At 37.2% G+C, this 17507-nt stretch overlaps 1 protein-coding gene across 1 annotated transcript; it reads left to right on the plus strand.

Annotated features, from left to right (window-relative positions):
- The first annotated feature begins 3896 nt into the window (after positions 1-3896).
- LOC142974216 (cubilin homolog) lies at positions 3897-15191 on the plus strand. The gene is made up of 4 exons (XM_076116383.1): positions 3897-8480; positions 8859-11262; positions 11383-11627; positions 12429-15191. Exons 1-4 carry the CDS (start codon positions 3897-3899, stop codon positions 15108-15110), a joined length of 9915 nt encoding a protein of 3304 aa, XP_075972498.1. The 3' UTR covers positions 15111-15191.
- Positions 15192-17507: the final 2316 nt, after the last annotated feature.

Consider the following 17507-nt stretch of genomic DNA (forward strand, 5'->3'; position numbering starts at 1 on the left):
AGATAATTCTGTTAATTAATTAAGATTTTTTTTTGATGTTATTATCTTAGGCCGTATTTTCAAATTACTGTTTGTTTATTTTCAGGTACGTGTTTTACTTTTCATACAAGAATTAGGTAAGTACATAGATTTAAGGTTACTTCAGTGTCAAATATTTGGGGCAAATTGTATCCTGTATTACCCTTTAATGTATCAACACGTTTTAAGCACTACTCAAAACTGAGTAACGTTTCAATAACCGGGATAACGTGTGTGTATTCTCCCTTAATCTAAACGTTTGCTACGATGATCTCCGATGCATAATGCATGAGCATGCATATTATGTACTCACACAAATATATTCATGTGTAATGCGTCATACTTTATGTCGCTCACTGTACTTATAGGGACTGAATAATTTCTCTATTGATCTTTAAGGATAGGATTATGTTGGGTCAAAAGTAAAAGTGGAATTGTGGGTTAGAGAACGAATCTGTTTTCATAATAGTAGTGATATCTGTGTGGATTAACCATTCGCTTGCCATGCAAGTGTTCGAAAGTTAGGACCAGATTTTTACCTCACCTATGAACATGAATATGAAAAATATTATCACAACAAGAAAACCATTGTAATGTGAATGTACCATTTGAAGTCTTGGTTACTAATATGTTTCTTGATTTCATTATTATGTATGACCGCAATGTGTTGAGTACCTCAAGTGTATAGATGCCAGCACCTTACAATAATTTCCTAGGAAAATTTTGTAAAAAGTTACTTGAATATTAAAAAGAGTGAGCAAGAGTTTTGTCTGTTTTTCTTTATAGTCCTACCTTCCCAATTTGTAGTAAATTAAACTCACTTAACAATCACAGAGTCAGTATTTGAGCTAAATATATCGATTTCGATCATTACATACAATTAGAATATTTCTCAATTGGTTAATGCCAATAGATTCGCCCCACATAGACATAACATGAAGACAAAACGTATCTGAATTTTATACACTTCTACTTTCACCTTCGTCTACAACAAGCTAAATATATGCATAATTAATCCCAAATCATCTTTATAATTCCCATCACAAACTAAACCACAATTCCATAAACCAATGTGGTCAAGCAAGAACCGACGTAGATATAAATGAGTTGGTCATTACGAACCGTTCCCGACATGATGCGGTCAATTGTATGACAATCAGATGACTGTTATAGCGGCATGACTCAGTTTGTATTTGCTTTGCCATTTACTTGTGTATTTGTTGTATTTGTGTATTCTAGTAATGGATGACGAATGTAAGTCGACTCAATATTGATATAACAGTATTAGTACTTACTTGATGAGGAGCTCGTGGCTAAGTAACAACAGCGTATCTTTGAGGTTAAGCGACGCTTGTCGAGGTTGATCTATGGATGGGTGACCATTTTACACTTATCGCGTTTTTGGAAGACACGTTAAATCGTGCGTCGTTACCGGTAAACAGAAGCTCGAAAGCCAGTTTTACCGGGAAGTATCGTGTTATAACCCAGGTAACTGGATTGTGGATCGCTCCATGTACCTCTAAAATACTGGTATTCAGCTACATGCAATGAGTCTGGAAGCCGTCTCCAACACAGTTGAAAGAAAGGATATTGATAAAGTGCCGGCAAGAGCATAAAAATAATAGTCAAAATTGCACCAATTATCCGGAAGTTTAAACCATAAATCTCCCTAATGTAGCAAAAAGTTCGTTAGTCCTTAGTAATTTTAAAATATGAAGTAGTTGGTCAATCACTCGTATTACAATATTAGATGACAAACAATAATAAACCAAAACAAATCTATACTAATATTATAAAGCTGAAGAGTTTGTTTGTTTGTTTGTTTGTTTGTTTGAACGCGCTAATCTCAGGAACTACTGGTCCGATTTGAAAAATTATTTCAGTGTTAGATAGCCCGTTTATCTATAGGCTATATAACATCACGCTATGGTCATTAGGAGCGGAGTAGCAACGAAAAATGTTACAAAAACGGGGAAAATTTTGACCCATTCTCTTAGGTGACGCAAGCGAAGTTGCGCGGGTCAGCTAGTCTAAAAATAAGATCACAAACTAAATCGATACCTAACCATGTAATTGATACATTCTATTATCACTGCATCACAAAACGTTTATTGAATCCGCCAAAACTGATGACCAGTTTCACTTGACCTCACAAACCCTTTCTCTCCCGACGATTTCGTAGGTAATATAATGACGCGGGTGGGGTCAAATGAATTGGTCCACCGCTATCGTTCCCAAAAGGATTGAATATTGATGCGGCAGATGGCAGTACATTCGACACATAATTAATTTCTCAGTCAGCCACTGTGGGTTTCGATGTTGCTCTATTTACATATTTGCTGTGTTAATAGAAATATGTAGTTTTTGGGGTTCCGTACCCAAACAATAAAAACGGATCGATATTACTGAGCCACTGAGGCTGTCCGTCTGTCACCTAGCTGTATCTCATAAACCGTAATAGCTAGCTGAAATTAACAAATTATGTATTTCTCTTGTCGCTGTAAGGTAAAAGAAATAGGGCGGTCCACGGGCAATAACGTTTTTTTTACGTATTTTTTGATACGGAATCCGTTATGCGCGAGTCCGACTCGCACTTGGCCTGATTTATTCAGTTTGTATACATGGAATATGATTGTAAGTTCGGTGCAATGGTTTAGGGTCACACTAGTCGTTTGTCGCGTTTGTCGAATCACTCAAGATAAATATGCCAATAATACCAGTATTCTACACTAAATGCATAAACTGCATCAAGATTCGTACAGCTGTTTACACCTTCGAATATAACAGGCAGACGGAATTTTGGACCTTTTATTTTTATTACCCTTTCTCGTGTCTTAAAGATAAATTTATAAAAACAGATAAGCCGAATCAGTAGAGCCGTTCTTGAGTTTTGCGCATAGCAACACATTTGGCGATTCATTTTCATTTATTTTATAATAGGTATATATTTAAAAGAAGCAGTGTTACATATTGCAATATAATGCAATTATTTTTAGCTTTACATACCACAGACACTATAAAATTGTCAAGATATTATTAAACAACACCCTAAGAAAGCCATCGATGGCAAATAACGTCCGCTAATTATGGGGTTTGGGTCCGAATTGCAATCAATTTGTACAATTAACGCGGCACCCCATGAAACCTCAGACCGCATGGTGAACACACTCACAGTCATATAGACCGCATTTAATGGTATTATGCATGAAATAATGGGAACTAATGCCGTATGTTGACATATAAACTGATTTTGTTAAGTTTAAAATATTTATACTGCTTGAGATCCAAGCATTATAAATATTTTTAACTGCGGTAGATACTACGACTACTGATCACAAAGTCTCAGCGTTCATTCCTGAATGAAGATAGTACTAGATTTTTAGAGATCCTCTGCTGTCTGTCTGTCCGTCTGTCCAACTGTCACCAGGCTGTATCTCATAAACCGTGTTTTTATTTATATACATATATTACATACATTAACAAAGACGTTTTCACGTAAAATTTTATTGACACAATGTCAAATTTATTATATTTAAAAACATATACAATATACTTTCTTTATACATTCGTACTTCATTATTATTATAACAGATATCTTATTAAACCTACATTACTTATCAACTATATTATACATAACTCTACATTTAATATTCGACTGAAAACAACAAATTCTAATTTATAGAAGTCCACCTTATCTATTTACAAATTTGCTCAACCACATGGCCTAAATTATTATGAGTTTGTAAACCCAGCACTTCATTATCTAGGGGGCGTATATCGCTGTATTATAATAATATTAGGAGGAAATTATACAATATATGTCCATCGTGTCATAGTATACAGAATCAAAATAATCGTCAACCTGAACACATGGAAACATGTCGGAAAAAATCCTGAAGAGGCTTTTTTTAATAACCGCATCATGTCTATTACAAGTACGCAGCGAAATATATCAAGATCGCCCCAAAATTAGAACTTCCGATGGAGATCTCATACTGGAACCTGCTCTCGACAAGAACATCTATCTACGCCCCAACGGGCCCAAGTCAAGCATATACATCGGCAATGTCGACGTACTCAAGAACTTAACTGAGACAAATCAACTTCACAACAATGAACGTTTTGACTGGAATATCGATGCACGTAACGAAATATTGGAAAGAATTGACAGGTTAGAAAACGAGCATACTGTTGATAGTAATGCAACGAGATCTATTTCCATTATCAGAAGAAGTATACGTCAAATTTCGATCGATTCACTACGCCTCATGCATCAAGTGGATGACATACTAAGACACTATTGCGATTCTAATCCTTGTCAACATGGTGGAACATGCCTTTACGTGGTCAATGGGTATCACTGCCTATGTCCATCGAATTGGGAAGGAAAAAATTGTGACGAAGACGTGAACGAATGTCGAAACTTCGCTGGTACAGACCTCGGTTGTCAGAACGGTGCAACGTGCCAGAATCGGCCGGGTACGTACGAATGTTTATGCAAATCAAACTGGCGCGGAGTCCATTGTACTACGCAGGAGAAAGACTGTTCCGCAGGTGACTATGAAATGTGTGGCCACGGCACCTGCGTAAATGTTCAATCCGGTATCAAGTGTATTTGTCACCAAGGATGGACATCTAACGCTACCGGCGCGGCATGTTTAACGGATATAAATGAGTGTGATCATTCCAAAGGTTTTCGGTGTTCTGTGAATCCTAGAGTTGAATGCATCAATCTTCCCGGCTCGTTCCGTTGTGGTCAGTGTCCTGCAGGGTATGAAGGCGACGGTTACGTTTGTTATGACATCGACGAGTGCTTGACTGTCACCAACGGCGGCTGTAGTCCTCTGGTGACATGCCACAATACGATAGGATCGCGAATCTGTGGTCTTTGTCCAACGGGTTATCAAGGAGATGGAGTAACTTGTACGTATAAAGGTTCATGTAACATTGATCGCGGAGGCTGTCATCCGTCTGCACATTGTATCGAGAACGTCACGCCGACCGGCCAAACAGCGCTATGCATATGTCCTGAAGGAATGGATGGAGATGGAGTAGGATTAACAGGCTGCTACGTTTCTACCAGCAATTCTACAGATGTCTGTGAAAACAACCCTTGTGGTAATCACGGCCGTTGCCACCCGCTCCGGTCCGGTTACACCTGTATCTGCTACAAAGGCTACAGAGGTTCTCATTGTGAGATCACCAACGCTTGTGCGACGAAACCTTGTCAAAACGGTGGCGTCTGCAAGCGTGACGAGTCTACACAGAGTGGGTTCCGCTGCGAGTGCACAGCGCAGTACACAGGCTACTTGTGTCAGGTAAGAACAACTACTTGTGGTGGAATGTTAAGTGCTGAAGAAGGTAGTATTGCTTTCCCCCTATCTAATACTACTATTACTTATAGTCACAATGCACAATGTGCCTGGGTTATTCATACTACACCAGACAAAGTTATAAATGTTACGTTTAGTAAATTTAATGTAGAACGCACGCCGGGGTGCTCAGGGGACTTCTTACAAATACACGATGGACCCAAATCTGCGAGTCAATTAATTGGAAGGTTTTGTGGCAACACTGCACCTAAAGGTGGAAATATTGTATCAAGTCACAACTACTTATACTTGTGGTTCCACTCGGACAAAACGATAGCCGCAGCAGGCTTTGCACTACACTGGACGAGTGTAAACCCAGTTTGCGGCGGGGAAATAGATGGAACATCACACGGACATATCAGTTCACCTGGCTCTCCGGGACAGTATCCACCCAACCGTGACTGTTACTGGCACTTAACAACCACTCTTGGTAAAAGAATAAATTTACATTTCTTTGCCCTTGACATAGAATCACATACAAATTGTAGTTTTGACTATTTAGCTATTTATGATGGAGCTTCGGAAGCGGACCCACTAATCAGTAAATATTGCAATTCAAGTCAACCAGCTCCCGTTGTGTCAGCTGGCTCTGATATGTTTATTCATTTTCACTCCGATGCTTACGGGACCGGCAACGGTTTTCAAATAGTTTATGCACCTGCTGAAGGTGTGCCAGGCTGTGGGGGTTACTTCACTGCAAATAAAGGAGAAATTGCTTCTCCAACTTCTCACGACGAAATATTCTCAACTATTTACTTAATCTGCGAGTACAAAGTTAAAACAAGTATAGATACAAAAATTAAACTTAATTTTAAAACATTTAATTTACTCAAGTCTGGTAGATGTCGGTTTGAATCTTTAGAAATATACGACGGGCCATCAACCGATTCACCACTTATAGGAAAGTTTTGTAATGTTCCATCTCCTCTTACTTCTTCTTCAAACGTGCTTTTTTTCAAATACAAGAGTATAATTAGTGGGACTGCTGAACGTTTCCGCATTGCCTACGATGCTGTATGTGATCACATTCTTGTAGGGGATAGTGGTGTAGTCAAATCACCTAAGTATCCATTCAGTTATCCTGCGAATTTAAATTGTACGTTTGTTATCAAAACAGAGCCCGGCAAAAACATACAATTAGCATTTCAAGACTTCGATGTTGAAGACAACAGTCGATCTGATTGCCTACACGATTACGTTGAAATAAGAGACGGCCCAGACATAAGATCTAAGTTACTAGGCAGGTATTGTGGATCATCACGAATACCACCCGTATCAGTTTCTACACATAATTATTTGTATTTAACATTTGTCACTGACATGAGTATATCGGGAACAGGATTTTATGCTAACTACACCACTCTTGAAACCGTATGTGGCGGCATAAATACTGAAAGAACAGGGTTAATTAATCATCCCGATGGAGACGGGAATTATCGCAATAGACAGTCTTGTCAATGGCTGATCGTTGCGCCCGCAGGGATGCGCATCAAACTCACATGGAACAGATTTGCACTAGAAGATCAACGAGACTGCTCAGCAGATTTCCTAGAGATTATTGAACTGGAAGACGATAATACTAAAGAAGTGTTGGGTAAATATTGTGGCACACGCCCGCCGCCTGCGTTAACCACGTTCACTAATCGCCTCGAACTAAGATTTGTTTCGGACGTAATCCTCGCATTCGGTGGTTTTTCAGCCACTTACACGTTTATAAACGAAACACTTAATTGCGGTGGTGAATATTTAAAAAGTCATGGTTATATATATTCTCCCAACTGGCCCCGGCAATATCCACCTAGTCGCGACTGTATATGGACAATAACTGTACCAGTCGGACAACAAATTTCTCTTAATATCTCTAATTTTGATTTGGAACGTCCCATCAGAGATAAATGTGATTTTGGTGATTATTTAGAAATAAGAAACGGTGGCATACTACATTCAACACCGATTGGAAAATATTGTGGATCATTTAAATACAAAAGGATTATTTCTTTGTCTAATTCATTGTACTTGCGGTTCCATTCTGATATTTACTTAACTGGGACAGGGTTTAAAGTAGAATGGGACAGTGCGATCACCGGCTGTGGTGGCACATTAACAAGTTCCAGTGGTTCAATATTATCACCGAATTATCCGGAAAAATATCATGATAATGCCGAATGTTTCTATAAAATTGTGACTAATGCAGGATCGCGAATACAAATATCATTCACAGATTTACTTTTAGAACGTACCGACGATTGCACGGACGATTATGTGCAAATATATGACGGTAACGGTCCAGAATCTCCCTCACTGGGAAGATTTTGCTTTTTAACAGAGAAAACAAGTAAAATAATAACTACAACTAATTATGCATTCATAAAATTCAGATCTGACATAATTAGAAATGAAAAAGGTTTTATGCTTAATTACAATGCGATTTGCAATAACAATATCACAGGTCATTACGGAGTTATAGAGAGCCCAGACTTTCCAAATAACGACCCGTCGAATATCCATTGCTTATGGAATATTAATGCTCTCAAAGGTCATAGAATAAATGCCACTTTCACTCATTTTAGCATTCCGAACCGACCCACATATCTGTTCCTAAGAAGAAGGGGGTTTAGAAACTATAATTATTATGAGGATACAACACGTTGTCGTAGCGATTTTTTGCAAGTCAAAGGAGCATCTGACCCCAGTTTTTCAAAACAAATTTGTGGTTTGGTTCTTCCTAAACCAATCACCTCAAAAAGTAACTCATTGCAAATTGAATTTCAAGCAGGGTCCCCTACTGCTGAGTTTAGATTAGAATGGGTCAGTTATGGTTGTGGAGGTCATATAAGAAAACAGTCCGGTACCGTGTCTTTTGATAGAACTGTATCTCATAAGGATGAAATAGAATGTGAATGGCTAATAGAAACAGATCGTGGTCAAGAAATAAATATTATATTTACTGATGTAGACATGACAGATTCTCCAAACTGTAATATAGATGCAATCGAAATTTATAACGGCCGTGATACTACGGCTCCTATTCTTTCTAAACTATGCCATAGAAATGTAGCGCAAATGGAATCAGATAGTAATTTTATGCTCGTACGTTTTGTAAAACATTCTTCAAGAACACATACCGGTTTCTCTTTAGACTTTAATTCTGAAAATGCACGTTGCGGAGGAGCGTTACTTTCATCTGCAGGCTTCATTTATTCTAAAAATTATCCTAAAAATTACGACAACAATATGGATTGCATTTGGTACCTTAGCGGGCCTCAAAATCATCGAATCGAAATCAATTTTATGGATTTAGATTTATATTATCTGGAATCTGACAGAGAGACATATTGTGCTGACTTTATTGATATTTATGACGGTACAAATCAGTTCCACTCCGGCGTTTCAAATTATACGTATCGTATTTGCCCAAATTCAAAAACTACGCAAATTGTTACTAAACAAAATAATGTTGTTATCCAGTTTAAGACAGACAGAATTGGGACAGCTAAAGGCTTTAAAGCAGAATTTGGCGTTACTTGCGGCGCTTTTATAACAGACAAACAGGAAGGTATAATTGAAAATGAAAGATTAATAAATAATTTAAATAGAAGCTGTTTGTGGACCATCGTTGCTCCCTCGACTGATCAAAAGATATCACTGACATTAACTCACATGTCACTACCCAAAGACACAAATATTGTTACGAACAGAGAGTGTCCGTCAACATTTCTACGAGTTCTCGATGGTGATGACAAAGACTCACCTTTGATAGGAGAATACTGCGGACGTAAAGTTCCTCCGATGATTGTGAGTCGCGGCAACGCGATCACGATAGAGCTGGGCAGTTACACGGACAGGATAGGAAGAATATTCGCAGCTCACTTTTCAACGACCACTAATGCTTGCGGCGGTAGACTGACATCAGAAGAAGGATCTGTCGCATCCCCTGCATATCCTAGTCCATATCCAGCAAACTTAGACTGTGAATGGATATTGCAAGCTTCGGAAGGCAACAAAGCGTTCATCATGTTTGAAAAATTTGATTTAGAAAATAGTGAGGCCTGTAATGAGGACTATTTAGAAATTCGCGAAGCTAACGCCGGTGGTAAATTGTTGGGAGTATACTGTGGGAATGAACTTCCTACTAATAATACTATCGCAGCAGAGATATTCATCAAATTTCGTAGCACCGCACAAACGAGTGGCCAAGGCTTTTTGTTACATTATGGTTATCTGCATGAAAATGAAATACAAGGAGATAACGGTGAAATAGCCTCTCCTCTATATCCTATTGCTTATGATGGTGCTGGCGAGTATACATGGCGTATTTTATCATTTGGCACAAAAATAATATCCATTACAATAAATAATTTGGAAATTCCTTCATACGGCGACGAGACCTATAACAGATTAACAATTTATGATGGCTATGATAATACGGCGCCAATTTTGGAACAACTCTATGGAGTGATTGAAACACAGAAAACCATACAAGCATCAGCGAGCGCATTGTACATCAAACTAACACTGGACGAGTCTAACACGGGATCTAGGTTTCATTTGTCCTGGACTACCGCTTCGGATGACGTGAGTTCATTGGGAGACAAAATAAACTGTGGTTTTAATCAAACAAACTTAGTTTTACCAAGCCAGATATTTAATATAACGACACCTAACTATCCCACGCCTTATAAAGGTAATTTGAATTGTGAATGGATCTACAGAGCTCCGGTCGGAAGACACTTAAGCCTCTCGTTTGCTGATTTCGACATCGAAGAGGCAATTGGTTGCAGGATTGCCTCAGTTTCGATATACTCTGCTGAATCTCCTGGAGATTGGAAACCTGTTAAAAAAAATATATGTACCACAAGTGAATCAAGGGAAGAATTTATTACTTCTACCTACTTGAAAGTAGTGTTCAAAACAGATTTATACGCGGAAACACACAAGAAAGGGTTTTTCGGAAATATTGAGTCTAAGTGTGGGGGACTCATCAAAGAGTCGTCTGGAGAAGTTGGTCCGCTCTGGATTGATGGGTTAAGCACATCTTCACGAGACACGGTAAAGTGTGACTGGACGATTAAAGTGCGGCCTGGCCGTACAATCTCACTAAGATTCACCCACTTTAATATAACAAATCCAAATAACTTATGCATACATTCAGTTGTGTTGCGAAACGGAGAGTCTAAGGAAGCGCCTTTCTTAGGTAGCGGGAAGTACTGCGGATATGAACATGAAAAAACAACGGACTTGGCAACATCTAGTAATTCTCTGTTTGTAAGCTATACAACTACTCGCCAACGACTCATAGAAAAAGACTTTCTTAGTTTTAAAATTTATTATGAAGAAAATCATGTTGATTGCGGTACGACATCGCTACTTACTGCCGATCATAGCTGGGAAATAATAACAACTCCAAATTATCCTTCACAACCGATTCCATATACAGAATGTGAGTGGTCATTTACGGGTCCACCCGGTGAGATCATAAGGATTGATTTCATTGATAGATTTGATGTAGCTGACACTGACGATTGTGCAACAGAGGCAGTCGAAATAAGAAGTGGATTATCCGGGTTGTCCCCCGGACAAAGTTATTGTGGCGAAAAACCGGGAACCATCAAAAGTACAAGTAACACATTATATGTGAAATATTTAACTCTACTGTCGGAACCAAAAGGCGGATTCAAAGCAAATGTATCGATTGATGTTTGTGGAGGTACTATTATTGCTAGTACCGGTGAACTCTCATCTCCTGGGTACCCAAATATGCTCCTACTAAAAGGAATAACATCATGTGAATGGCATGTTATAGGTCCGACAGATCATATATTCTTAATTAAACCGCAGAACATTAGACTACCGAGCAGCCAAGAATATTGTGGTACTAATATAACAATAGAAGAAACCGATCCTTTAAATAATACTAACGTTATTTTAAAAACAATATGTAATACAAATACTAATTATGATATTATTGAATCACTAAGTAATCAATTTACAGTCAAACTATCAGTAGGAAAACCAAAGTGGGATCAAGTATCTGAGAATGCAGGGTTTCTTTTTAACTTTAATTCTTCGATACCGACGTGCAGTGGTTTCATTAGCGCTTCCGAAGGATACATTAATACACCAAGTTATCCACAGGATACCAAATTAACGCATTGCCACTGGCGTATTGAAGTGCCTGATAAGTCTCGAAGAATACGTTTAGAAATTTTGGATAGCGACCAGGAAAAACATAAAATTGTATTTTACAATGACTATTCTGGTCGCAGTATAATACAAAAGATACCTAGTGATGACAACTTTACAAGCACCCATATTATACAAACCGTGGGAAATAAATTAGCTATATACACGTTGCCAAAAGCACCGGCAACATCCCACCGTTTCAAGGCAAAATTTACTTCTAACGAACCAGCATTGTGTGGTGGTAGCCTCAGTGGATTAAGTCAAGAACTTTTATCTCCTGATCTTCAACAGTCATACGTTTGCGAATGGCATTATAATAATCAAGTTTCTGCTAATAACCATAATAATATTTATAAATCCATATTACTTAATATCAAGATCAATTCATCTATTCATTCTGACAACATATTGTGTATATCTCAGCTGATAGTCATTCGAACCATCGGTCTAACTGCCAGGGCATCGTTTTGTGGAAATACCGAAAAGTCAGTGAGAATACCAGCCTCTTCATTTGATATAACGGCCTTGAATAGTAATATAAGTGAACCTTTTAATTTTAATCTAACCTGGAAGTCTCAACCTTGTGGTGGTTCTGTACATGTAGGATCGACTCCTACAAATATATTAATTATCCCGGATTCTTACAACGATACAATTGATTGTGCCTGGGTCGTCAGAGGGTATTATTTCGAAAAAATGAAATTTACAATGAATGGCTCCTTTTCATTAGGATGTGACGATGAATTTATAACAATAACTCCACGTTTCAATTTAAGGCATTCGTTCGTTCAGACTTACTGCAGGGATAACTTTATGGAACCGAAAGAATTTGATTCGTATGTTGTTTATGTTCAGTATCACTCAAATATCAAACGTAACACTAAGATACAGATTCTAGCTGAAGGTGTTTCGAATGAATGTGGAGGACGCCTTTCAAATTATAGGAAAATGTTTAGCTCCCCAAATTACCCTAAAACTTACAGCCCTAATCAAGAGTGCGCATGGGAGATAGACGCGGGCTTAGGTTTTAGAGTGTCACTTAAATTTACAGGTCGTATTTCAATTGAACAGTCTCCAAATTGTACTAAAGATGCTGTTATTATTTATGACTGGAAAAATAATGACTATGTAGAAATGGGAAGAGTGTGCGGGCGACATTTACCACCTTCTTATAATTCCACTAATAGTAAATTAAAAGTAGTTTTTCGCACGGATGCTCAGACGAACCTAGATGGGTTTCAAGCAATATGGGACCATATCTGTGGAGGACAGTTCATAGCTGTTGAAGAGGAACAAATTCTATACAGTCCAGGCTATTTATTTAGCACTCAATACAATATTGAATGTACTTATGACATAAGAACGGCATCCAATAACAATAATGAGATAAGAAAGGAATCAAATAACAAAAAAGTAGTTTTGAAATTTTTGGAATTTGAACTCTCAGGTGAATTCCCTAATTGTGAAGATGAAAAATTAACTATAACAACAATGGGTAATTTTTATCAAGATGTAAGTCAAGATTTCTGTGGAAAAAAGTCCCCATCAGTTGTGAAAAGCATGGGACCAGTTAAAATGGTCTTTAAAACTTACGGTGTTAGACCAAATAGAGGTTTTAAACTGTTCTATTCAATATTCACGTGTGGAGCTAAAGTAAACGATTCCACGGTCATTAATATAGAAACTGCTCAAAATGACGTGTATGGGAATAGCTTAAACTGTTTGTGGACTATTGAGGGACCACCAAATAAAATAGCTGTAGTAAAATTCTTTTTTATACATTTGGAACAAACTTATGATTGTTATGGTGATCATATATCTGTATTTGACGGACTTGCAGCAAATGACAGCAGCAAACGTTTAGCATTACTATGCGGTTTTATAAATTCCAACACAATACTGAGAAGTACTGGAAATACAATGCTGCTACAATTAGAATTAAACTCAGGGCCACAACTCAGAGGGTTCAAAGCTTTCGTTTACTTCGTTGATTCCAAAGCAAGTGGATGCGGTAGACAAATCGACCTGATAGCTAATTCGGCCTATCGTCTAAAATATCCTCAAACAGGTGTAGTGTACGAAAATTTCTTAGATTGCCATTGGTCAATAACATCACCACTTGACACGGTTATAAGTGTTACTTTCCAATCTTTCCACATATCCCCCTGCGTGAATATAAATCAAACTGCTTTAGGTTACAGTAAATGTGATTGTGATTTTGTGGAGCTAAAGGACGGCTTGTATCCAAACAGCTTAGTAATAGGCGTATATTGTGGACACAGTTTCCCGCCTCGGTTAACTTCTTCTGGAAACAGCTTGAGTCTTAGACTTTCTACAGATGGTGAGGAGGCCAGCTCTGGCTTTGAAGCAATGTTTACAGTTCGACCTAACCGATGCGGTCAAACTGTAATACATGTTGATAGAACACCACAACGCGTCGTAACACCCGGTTATGATAGAGGATCAATTCCTCGAGGTCTTCATTGCAAATATCATCTCGTTAACGATGGAGGCTACCCTATTCAAATTCATATACTTAATCTAAATTTACGGCCTCCAGTTGTAGAGAGTGGAAACATCAATCGATGCAACAAGGATACATTAGTCATAACTAGCAATCCGACACATTCAAATGATACCATAGGAAAAGATTTAGTCATAAATTCACAATCAAATTTTGATACTCTATACTTTTTTGAAAGTACGCTTAATCCACCCAGTAGAATCGAATTATGTGGGGATAGAAAAGGTTTCAATTTAAATCTTTACGGAGGCGTAACTTTAAATCTTATCACTTCTGCAGACAGTGATTCAAAAGCATATAAAGGTGTAGAAATAGTAACAGAAACCGCTGGTTTGTGTAGCAAAAATTACACTGAACCTCAAGGTAGATTGTACAACAGTTATGGTGGGGAAGATAATAGTAGCCGGGAGTGTTTCACTTTAATAACTGCTCCGGAAAATTACACAATATCTGCGTACTTCATAAGCACTAACCCAAATTTTTGGGATAGATCTTCATATTTAGAAATATTTGATGGAAATGCAACAACTTCAAAACGATTAATGAAGTCATCATCGTTATCAGCATCGATTTCCGAAAACGCTGTGTTTTCAACTGGCAGATATATGTTATTGCACTCTGATTATTCTTCTTCACCTTTGATGTATGACATGAACTACGTCATAACGGATAAAGGTGTTGGTTGCGGAGGTAAATTGCATAATATAATTGGAACTGTCACAAGTCCTATGTACCCAGAAACGTATAGAAAAATAAATGTTTGTGAATGGGAGCTGGAAACCCCTACTGGTACAAATTTAATGCTGAAGTTCACTAATTTTGACCTGGGAACTATTTGCGATCAGAACTATGTGCAACTAGTCGATAGAAAGGGAGAGGTTGTTAGGACATATTGTTTAGAATCGCCAGCTGAATACTCCAGCCCTGATAACTATGTGAAAATTGTATTTAAAACTACGCTCAACAATGCAGGCAGTGGTTGGATAGCTATTTTTGCGTCTACAGCTGTATAAAACTGTTCTAGTAATAAAAATGATCTTAATTTTGTATATTTAAACCTGTTTTTTTTGTATACCGAGAGTAACCCATGGAATGCAAAAGTTTGATAGATATTCATAATAATTATTATTATCATTGTGTTGCTTTTTTACCTCATTAGGCTAAGTATTAAATAAACTAAGTAACCTTTATTATATTTATTGATTTTTGTGCATATTACTTTTGGCTATATGGTACTTAATTTTCAATAATGCTGAAACTAATAGTAACTTTGCAAAAACAATTATTTTCTTCAGTGCCATAGTGCCGTGGTCACTCTATTATGCAAGTATATAAGCGAAAAAAGTACTTTTGAGCATGAGTATAATATTTTGTGATGTTTCTGCATGTTTTAGCTCTGAAAAACAATCATGTAATTGTCAAAAATATGTTATACTGACTATTATGTATTTATTACGCTATTTTTATTATTAATAAATTAGTATGTATAAGTATTTTGTCGTTTTTTTACAACCATACAAATTATAATGAAATATTGAAAAAAAATTGTTAAAGTTTGACAGCGTTTAGTAGACATTGCCAAAAATATCTTATATTTCGTGTTGTAAAATTTGTATTTTGTTTTATTAAGTAAAATAATCTTTGCAAAATATTGTTATTATTGTTGTATTAACAATTATGTACAACTATCAATTAGCTGTTAAGAAACGATGTACATTAAAAAATATACTATATTTATTTTTGTTTTTTGTTGGTGATACTGTAAATTTCAAAGCTACGAGAGTAAGGAATCGCGCTACCTGTGAAAATCGATTCAGATTCAACACAATAAAAGTTTACCTTTTAAATAAATTGTATAAGTAGAAACGATAGCATACATTGGTATCAAGCTGCCCCACGTACAGACGCTCGTTTACTAAAGATTTACGCAACAGATAGATCTTATTCGAACCCTTTTCAGTCGTTTTATACCCCTAATTCTACCTACGCAATGTCAAAACGTAACATGTCTTTTAGAAGCCCGAATCGAAGAAGTTTTTACCGAATTGATTCGGGATTCTCACTACGCAATTTTATACGAACACTTAATAAAATTAATTGCGAACTTATACCGTTGTTTCAAAGTCGAATTTTGCTCAGCAGGTAATATTTTAACTACATTGCGTAAGTTTGTGGGATACGTTCAAAAGTTAGGTGTTGGTTTTGTCCATTTTTCTTCCCTCGTACGACGGCCATAGAATGCTATTTTTAAAACATTCAGGAGCTTTGTTGTGTTATGGGATTTAGTTAAGGAATGAATGCTAGAATATATGTTTTTTTTAGATATAGAGTAGCTTTATGTAATGATCTAATGATGATTTCTACAACGACGTCACAGATATTTAGGCGATATTCTAATAGTTATTATGGGTCATAAAAATGACAAAGTTTATTGTGAAGCCATTATACTACACAATTAAAGTCGAATATCCATTGCATTTTTCCTCCAAAAAATTACACCGTTGACTATAAAACGGCTAACAGAAAGGGCAGTGTACCGTTAAAAAATCAAAAACTGCAACGCTCCTATATTAAATTTCCAATAAAACGGTATAATGAACATTGTAGACAAAAAGTTGCGCGACCGAAACCCAAACTGTTACAATCGGCAATTGAATGATATTGAGCACATGCCCTGTTCGGTTTCGTAATGAAATTAATTGATGTCACCAATTGAGCGGTGCGGGGCGGTGCGGAGCGGTGCGGTGCGGAGCTGTACGGTGCGGCGTGGTGCGAAGCGGAGCTGTGCGACCGGAAATATGGAACGAATTGTTGTTCCACATGTTATGCTGTTATTAACTGTACTATCATTTTAGTCGATAGTGTCGCAGTGACATTTTTCACGCGTAATTAATGGTATCTTTTCTAATGTTTTCGCCAATAGCGTTTGAAAATTAAACACAGTTTAAAATTTTAAATCGTTATCGTTTTGTTATCAGACTGCCTCTGTGGCGCAGGCGGCAGTATAACATAGGTTAGGTTGAATAGGCTCACATAATTATAACTCCTTTTCGATAATAAGGTGTAATTTGGTGGTTAACTTAGTACGTTACCAAACCTGAATGAAAATCATTTTAATAACGACATTGGCTCATGTATTAAAATTTCGTTTTCCTATTGCAAATTATTCTCCAATCCTATCAAATGAACAACACATAATTTTAATAAAATTACACACGAGAATCAAACCTGCAATTAACAGCAGTTGCTATCACCGCAATATTTTCTCCCATAACATAAACCATTCCGACATACATTCTATCCATCTTCAGAGCTGCATCGATCTTGGCGTAGTAATTATTCGTAGCGAGTAATTGGTGCCATCGGTCACTGCTGTACGGAGCTCGTCGTTCATTGCCAGGAGATGTTTC

Source organism: Anticarsia gemmatalis, chromosome 7 (genome assembly GCF_050436995.1).
Source record: "Anticarsia gemmatalis isolate Benzon Research Colony breed Stoneville strain chromosome 7, ilAntGemm2 primary, whole genome shotgun sequence".
NCBI classification, from domain to species: Eukaryota; Metazoa; Arthropoda; class Insecta; order Lepidoptera; family Erebidae; genus Anticarsia; species Anticarsia gemmatalis.